This window comes from Stigmatopora argus, chromosome 9 (genome assembly GCF_051989625.1).
Source record: "Stigmatopora argus isolate UIUO_Sarg chromosome 9, RoL_Sarg_1.0, whole genome shotgun sequence".
NCBI classification, from domain to species: Eukaryota; Metazoa; Chordata; class Actinopteri; order Syngnathiformes; family Syngnathidae; genus Stigmatopora; species Stigmatopora argus.
Window position 1 is genome coordinate 11,373,918 of NC_135395.1, and position 8,555 is coordinate 11,382,472.

Genomic DNA, 8,555 nt, shown 5'->3' on the forward strand with positions numbered 1-8,555 from the left:
GGGTGCAGAGTTTGGTGGACGACATTGGCGCGAACGTGGGAGAACTATCCAAAGCTTTCCCAGTCCAAACTTCTCTGTCCAACTTCACCATTTTCATCAGCCATGTCCACGCCAAAATCGAGGACCAGTACCCGGAAATTGACAAATTGGACTTCTACAGGTCAGAGAGCACATCCAACTCCCATAAAAAAAAGATTTTTTTACTCCTTTTGCAAAAATCTCTGTTGGTTGTCATTAGTTTTAAAAAAAATACTTCAGTTGCCTGAAAATAAACAGGAAGTTACGAAAACCATACCGTTTTGACCCGTTAGTACCCCCAAAATCAATAGGAAGTGATCCAGAAATGCCATATTAATTTCTGCAAATGACAAGAAAAAAAATGCCAGAATATTACAGCAAATGAACCATTAATCCTCCAAAACCACCATGAACTGTGTCATAAATGTACTTGATGTGATCCAAAATGAACTGGAGGTGACCCAGGCATTCCCCGGAATCATTGAAATGTGAACCAAAATCAACAGAAACTGACTGGTAAGTCCCTCATAGCTAACTAGGTTGCCTGGAAATGTCATAAAAGACACAATAAGTGACCAATGAACAAGGGAAAAGGGTGCTGAATGATTTATAATGTACAGCAAGCGACCGTAGAATGCTCAAAATGAAAAGGCAATGGCCCAAAACCAACAAAAATGAAGAAGAAATAACCAAGAAGCAAATCCCCAGAAATTGAATTGTCTAATTTTAACTATATATTTCCGTTCCTTTTGTTTTGTTGCTGTTTTGCGTATGTGTCAGGTGGACAGGCTGCGTGGCTTTGTGCTGCATGCTTGTGCTGGTGCTGGCCTTCAACTACTTGGGCCTACTGTGTGGCACACTGGGATACGACAAGCACGCCTCCCCCACCACGCGAGGTTGCATCTCCAACACAGGAGGCACCATGCTCATGGCGTAAGTAGCACACCCCATCTGACTTCAAAAGTGATTTGATTAGTGGAGACCAAGGTATTCTTAACCCAAAAGGACCCACGGTGACACCACTGTCACAAACACTTTGAACACCAAAGTCTCCTATGAAGCTGGGTACTGATTCATAATCTCTATTTCAAGAAAAATGGCTATAGGCTCTTAAATAGTTCACTTCTGTGTTTATTGATTGTAATTTTTAAATTATTTTATCATTTATCATTTCATTTATATTAATAAATATATGGTGTGTACACCATGTGGGCCACACTTTTCTATACTAAATGTTAATATTATGGCCAATATTACCCAAACAAAACAGTTGAACTTGCGTATAAATGTGAAATTACTTAATAAAAATCCAAATTATGAACGTGAAATTACTTAGTAAAAATCCAAATTATATTAAGTAAAAAAAAAGGTTAATAAATATAACCTTCCCAGCATACAATTAAAACTATTAAACATTTTCAATCAAGTAATACTAAGAGACATATTCAATATTCTTTTTTTTCTTCTGAAAATTGTTTCTGACAAAAGTAATGCTAGTTTTAATGGGCAAAAAACTGAACCAAATTGTTATTGGCTCATCCACAGGGGTGTGGGCTTCAGCTTCATCTTCTCTTGGGTTCTCATGGGCCTGCTGACTGCACTCTTCCTGGTCGGTGGGAACATGGAAAAGCTCATTTGCGAGCCCTACCACACCAAGGACCTCTTCAAGGCAAGTCCTCAAAGGGCACATTAAATCCCATCATGCTCCACTCATTCACATCATTCATCTCTTTCCGACCATTCTCCAGGTGGTAGACGCGCCGTACCTGGTGAACCCTGAGTGGAGAAACTTCATCCCTGGTTACCTGTACAATGACTCAGAACTCGACCTCACTGCAGAGAGTGTGTACAGGTAATGTGGGCTTTACAAATTCACATTTTTAAATTTTATTCAAATATACAGTACAAGGCTTTCTTCCATCTTTTGTGTGACTAAATATGCTCCCTGTATTTGTCCCTCTCAGTACTTGTGTATAGACAGTGGAATTTTTTGGGACTGCAAAGAGTTATGAGTGGTGTTGCTGCCTGACATCATTTGTTGTTTCCCAGTCTAGTTGCACTCCATTTTAACCTTTTAAAGTCACGCACATGACATAGCTGTGTAAACACAACTCACATTTACACTGTGCAGCATTTACATGCCGGCCGTTAATCCAAACTTCCCTTACAGTCAGATATTGTAGATTTTAATGCACTTATGATGACGATCACTGGGTGGCAGCAAATTCTTCTTCTAATGTCTCCCTTTTTTATGTGTCTCTCTGGGCAGCACTTGCAAGGAGAACAGAGGCATCTACTCGGCTTTGCGTCTAGATAAAGTCTTCAACGTCTCCAATTTCCTCAATGCGACAGTGGTCAGTGAAAGCAACACAACTGTGTTTGTCTCTTTATCATATTAATTGACCATATTCAGGGACAGTGGTCAACTCCAGCGGACCTTTAATCCGTGATACCCGGATGCTGCATATGTCCATATCATGCATAGCGCCATAACATTATTTTAATGTAATAATTATATTATTTTTATTATATTAAAGGTAATATTTCCAATACCAATGTTAGTATCTCTTTAACACTAATGCACATTACTTTGCATTTGTTCATGATGGATTTTTCTTCTTTTTGCCAGTTTACAAAGGAGGTCGCAACCCTTTTGAACAGCTTGAAAATCGACCTGCGAGGAATCATTTTGCTGGAAGCAGAAGGCAAGCAGAGCCTTCTGGATTTCTCTGAGGCGGGACTGTCAGAAACAAACTACGCAGACTACCTGGAAGAGGTGACGTATTCGCACAAACGCTCGAGGCAGTTCGTTAATAGATTTCAGTGTACAAAAAAAGCTCATGAAATCACCATCAAATTCTGCACTCAAAGCTCGAATGGACCTCTAAGTTAATGTGATGGAAAGGAAGCATCAAAATCCAATTTCTTTCCCGCAGGTCAACAAAGGCGTCACAGTGGTGGACTTGCTTTCATTTGCCAAAGAGCTGGAAGCCCAGACAGACCTGATGGTATTTGTCTGTTTATTTCAATTATTCATGTTTAATGCGCCTCTGCCGGAGCGTCTCAAACAGGCAATTATTTTCCTTTAGTTCTAACAATGGTAGGAAGTAACAAAACATTTATACTGTGTTATGAATAATATTGGTCAATTCTCCCAGATCAAATGCAGGGGACATATTAATGGAATTGTGTGTATTAGTAGAAAATGCTAAGCTGACTCAACAGATTGATTGTTTCATATAACCATATTATTTATTTATTTTTACACAAAGGGGAAAGAGCCAACCTTTTTTATGGGGGGAACCTTTAAAAATATATACGACTGGTGAATGATTATTGGTTTCTCTGTTAATTTGAATTAGAGTTCAATTTTGATTTTTAACAGATTAATATTTAGGGAACGCACAATAATTTGTGTTTTGTTTTTGTGATCCAGCCACGAGGTTTTTTGCAAACATCTATGAAAGGTCACGCGGCCACCATGCGACAGATCTACAGCCAGCAAGTGGTCCCCATGCAGCAGGCCATGGTAACTCTATGACTACCACCCCCTTTTTTTCAGTCTCGCCTTTTCCTCTATTTATTTTTGTTGACATCTCACTCTGCTTCAAATTAGCTGTCAAGTTGAAAAAGCATCTGTTCCAATACACTTTTTTATGCTTGTTTTCTACTTCCAACTTCAAGAAATATGTTAAAGCCAGGGTAAGCGCAGCGATAAGTGTGCTCATCTTGCTTATATGTGATTGTCCTTTTGTGACGGTGTGCAGTGTGAAAGCCGTGTTTCATCAAGTGGTGCAGAAAGCGTGGAAGGCACAGATAAAATGGCTACGGTGAAAGAATTACAGCTGATAATAATAATGGAGCTGTTGCCATCTGAGCAGTAAATAGAACTGCACTCCTTGGTTTACACAGGCTACTACTAGAGGCAAATGTTTTTTATTCTGATGACACACCAGAGAGGAAACATCATAGTTGTGATGTCTATAGTATGTGTGTGCATTGTCTCTGTTTTACTATTATTCCTTCAACGAATAATGTTTGTTATTAGTTTCGTATCAATTTAAAAACTGCCCATACCCACAAATGCAACTTGAGATTTGTTTCCTTTTTGTTGTGCATTCTTTGGCCAATGCGACTAAAAGTCCAACTTGTTGTCCAAAAAATGCGGTTTTGTCATGCTAAATGTTTCTCAGCTAAATAAAGGCTGGGAAACTGCTTTCTCATTTTAGTACCTTGTGACCAAAATGCCGACAATAATCAACCTGCATTAAACGGGTTGACATTTTGCTTTCCTCTCTCTTTGAATGTGAAGGTCGCATCTTTTATTTATGATTCACAGCACAATTCATCAGCTAGTGGTATTCATTTTTTTGCTGTGTGTGAAAAGATGATTTTCATATGAATCATTTTCTATATAAAATAGGTTTTCTATTAAAATGTAGCTTTCAAAAATTATTCAACAAATGAAAGGATATTCCACTTGGACAACAATCCTTTTTCATTTGACTAACATGTGATGTTCACACATCAAATTTGAGTGTACGTTTTTTACTGTGTACCTATTTTGTAGTCCTGCTGCTGTCTTATGTTCTGACCTTTTTTTATCCCTCAAAGAGTTCGCTGAACCAGAGCATGAGGTTCCTGGAGAGAACCGCCTCTGACCTGCCAGTAAGTCATCACAAATCAGCCCTTCACTTACAAAAATCTGGTCAAACTATCCCAACAGAGTTGAGAAAACCCAGGAAACTTACCTTCTTTTCTTCATAGAACAAAGTCCTAGCTGTGCTGGATGCTATCAACGCAGCTCAATATCTCATCTCTAACAATGCAACACTACTTATTAACCGGGTACCAGCTCTAATAACATTATTGATGTGCTATTTAATTTTGTATAGTTTGGATGAAAATCATTGTTTTTTTTCTTCAGGAAAGTGTAAAATACGCTTCAACCATTGTGGGCTACTTCCAGCAATACATGGAATGGGTCAAGACGTCTGTAAGTCTTAATACTACTATAAGAAAACAATAATATGTAACTAGAAGATACCATTCATAGGGAAATTGTTGTAGATTTTCAGTCAAATCTTATTCATGCACACCTTGATTTCCTGATTTTTTTTGTTATGTGTAAATAACGTGAATTTTTGGGAGAAATGTAGGATGTGATGCACTTTGAAATCAGAAAATGTTTTTGCCACTGGGAATAAATGGGGCTTATTTTCTCCAAGATGACGCAAAGTTCAGTCTTACACAAAGGCTATAACTAACAACTGCGGTTGAACTACTTGTTGCAGCTGGCCATGGATGTGGCGCAGTGCAAACCGTTCAGCAATGTCCTGGATACTGTGGAAATCTTCACCTGCAGCTTCCTGGTGGATTCCATGGTAAGCATGCACTATTTAAGCTTTCAAAGATGTGCCGCATTAATGTCATTCCTTTTTAAGTGGGTCAGAAACTGAAATATTTTTGTACATTTACTATTTACTGTAAATCTGTGTATTAAAAAAATGGGGTTTTGTTGCTGCTACTAATGACTATTGTTTTATTCTTCTTATTGTAGAACGTTTTCTGGATGGGTCTAGGCTGCGCCACGCTCTTCCTCATCCCGAGCATCATGCTCGCCATCAAGCTGGCCAAGTTTTACCGAAGGATGGACACAGAGGATGTTTACGACGAGTGAGTGTTCCTTTCTTTTTCTTTTTTTTTAAATTCATTCTTCTATAACAGACTAGCAGGTTAAAAACTGAACCACACAAACAAGTGAACATTTTCTGCATTCCTTTCAGCGTGAATGAAATGTGAGCAAAGCCTTTTATTGATGCTTTATTAACTCTTTTGTTTCCTCCTTGGTTGTAGTTCCTCTGTTTCCGGGACTTGGCATTTTACTTTGTGATAACCATTTCTACTATTTCCATCATTCAGTTCATCCTCCATCTCTTTTTTTGTTTTTTCTTTTCTTCTCCCTCTCCTTCTTTGCACTCTGCACTTTACAATGACACGCTGGCATGTTCCTTTTATAAGTCTTGGGGGGAGGGGGGTTGTTTGTTACTGGTGCATTCAATGTAACATCCTTTTTTTCGGGGGGCCATTCCTGCTTCTTAACCATTGAAATCATTCTTGGTGCTGGCTTCCGTGGCGAAAAGTGTCCCTTACTTTTGAATGAAGGGCTTTTGCAATCACTACCTTAACGATGCTTCAACGCATATCGCTGTATACATATAATCCAAAAGGAAAACGGTGCGCCCATTGAGAACATAGAGAAGCACGCCACTTGAATCATCAGGCATCTTTCATGTTTTTGTGCTTGTTTGTATGCAATGTTTTGTTTTCAGTATGGAAAGTGGTAATAATGGTTATCATAGCGAGCCCCCACAAGGCATCTTAAACCCCCCCGTGACCAGGTAAATATGCTCTTTGCTAGTAAAGTGCATGAGATGGGGGTAAATGGTGGTGGGTGCATGCACGTACACACACAATCAAGTGAACCCATATTTATATTTGGGTTATTGATTTTTTTTCATTTTTGTACTTTTAAAATGCTAGGAGTATTTTCTGGACTATAAGTTGCACTTTTTTAATAGTTTAATAAAATTTTACATGGTCTTAAATCTGATTTCAAACACAACCTGATGCAAAAGGGCACGCTTGGCTTGTAAAGAAGTAGTGAAAGAAAAACCTTGAATTGAATGCTAGTGTGATTTATACTCCAGAGAGACTTAGTGTGATAAATGTGGTCACCTCAAAAAAAGTGCTTAGGAGAAATTGCGCTCCTGCTTAAATGACCTGCTTGTTTTGTCTTTCGGGGCATTGGTGCTGCAATATGGACGGCATCATTCACTTCCAGCTTGCCACGTACAGTGCGATGTGCGCTAGTGAATCACTGTTTCCTCTCATTTAGAGTCAGCCAAAGTCCGATGAATGTGCACCTGATCCTTTTGTTTCCAGAGAGGCAAGCATGGCAAAATGGCTTCCTTTCATTTCCTCTTTAATCCCTCCCAAAAATAACAACAGCATGTTGGCTTGGTTTGGATTCACTGATTAAATAGCTCATAACCTCAGGCACAGAATAAAACATGTAAAAAAAAAATGTCAAGTGCTGTTTGGATTAACGCAGTTCATTAGAAAACAAACAACAAACGTTGTTTGTGTTACAACCAACTTTTATTCCTTTAAAATATTGCATGTATTGTGCTAATCACACTATCAATCACAGTAATTAACAATGATTCATTGTCATTCTGAGAGTGGAATTCATTTATAATAAGCCTCATTTTTCCAATCTGTTCATATGCAGATGTTTCAATTGCACTCAGACATTTAAATGAAGAAAAAGTACATTTGCTCAGAATGTAGTCAAGTGAATGGTCATGTTTCAATGCCATTGACGGCGGTAGAATTACAATTCCCGTCTATCGCTGTCAGTGCTAGACATAGAGTTAGGAATAATTATGCCTAATGTATTGTGCCTGAATGCTACTTTTATTTCTATAGTTTGCTCTTTTGACTTACGTTCTTGTTTCAATCCTGGATTAGGTTGTCTTTTTTTTGTCATTGTCTAAATACGGCTTCTAATGTTGTTGTTTATGTGCTAGTATCCCGACATACGATACCATGAACAGGTTCCCGCGAGCCTCGGCCCCACCGAGGCATATCGACTGGTGACCATATTTTCTTGTGGCTCCCCAAGAGGTACTTAAGTGTGTCCAACTCCATTTTTTTTAATTCATATCACAGCATGAATCGGCTAATTTGTTGTTTTCCATTGTGGTATCATTCACACAAATGCTTTCTCTGAGCAAAACAAAACCTTAACTTACAATTTTTAATTGCTTTGCATATACTAGTACAACTTTGTTCTCTTGAAATCCTGATTTTTGTTTCCCATCAACTATCACTTTTCCAGCTTATTCTTGACTCGTCTCGTCTTTACAACGTTTTTCCGTGAAAAAAATGCTACAACATTTCCATGTTTTTGCTCATGAATTATGTGGACCTGTAATATTACATTGGCCTCCAGCCATCCAATCACATTCCACTTTCCCTTCCACTAATACTAACTCTTTGTTACACCAATACTAACTCTTTATTACATTCTTTCAGCTTCTCGGCGAGTGACAACGTGGTGAGAATCATGATTATGAGCCATTTTTTACATTCATGCAAATACTGCGTGAAGACATTTTCTTCTTTGGTCTGTTTTATTTTGCATGAAGCTCATTTGGCGTAATTGAATGTGCTTCCTGATGTCGCGTCGTCTGTTTCCACTGAGCCCGAGAGGCCATTTTACACAACCAATACGGAAATTTCAAAGTGAATTACACACAAGCACATACTAAATGATGCCTATGCCTCAGTGCTCCCTCGTTTGTTTCTCGGTGTCATTTTATGTCAGAAAGATAAACGAGGCGATGCGCAGCCAAACGATCGCCAAATGTGTCTTGGTTGATTTATTGATTTTTTTTTTTTTTACAAAGCAGTAGAAAAGAACTATTAAGACGAACTCTCACAAACTGTAGTGTTGGAAAAGATTCACCTGC

General features: G+C 38.5%; 1 protein-coding gene across 13 annotated transcripts in view; it reads left to right on the plus strand.

Annotated features, from left to right (window-relative positions):
• prom1a (prominin 1a) overlaps positions 1–8,555 on the plus strand; it is a 31,307-nt gene that overhangs the window by 20,729 nt on the left and 2,023 nt on the right. For 3 of the 13 annotated variants that reach the window (XM_077609012.1, XM_077609015.1, XM_077609025.1), the window contains 16 exons: positions 1–160; positions 799–951; positions 1,564–1,687; positions 1,767–1,870; positions 2,288–2,372; positions 2,648–2,794; positions 2,955–3,026; positions 3,455–3,547; positions 3,703–3,720; positions 4,633–4,686; positions 4,786–4,866; positions 4,946–5,014; positions 5,313–5,402; positions 5,579–5,694; positions 6,351–6,419; positions 7,611–7,707. In XM_077609012.1, coding sequence (XP_077465138.1) covers positions 1–160; positions 799–951; positions 1,564–1,687; positions 1,767–1,870; positions 2,288–2,372; positions 2,648–2,794; positions 2,955–3,026; positions 3,455–3,547; positions 3,703–3,720; positions 4,633–4,686; positions 4,786–4,866; positions 4,946–5,014; positions 5,313–5,402; positions 5,579–5,694; positions 6,351–6,419; positions 7,611–7,680 — 1,505 coding nt within the window. In that variant the 3' untranslated portion in view covers positions 7,681–7,707. The other 10 variants (XM_077609014.1, XM_077609016.1, XM_077609013.1 and 7 more) reach the window with 9 other exon arrangements.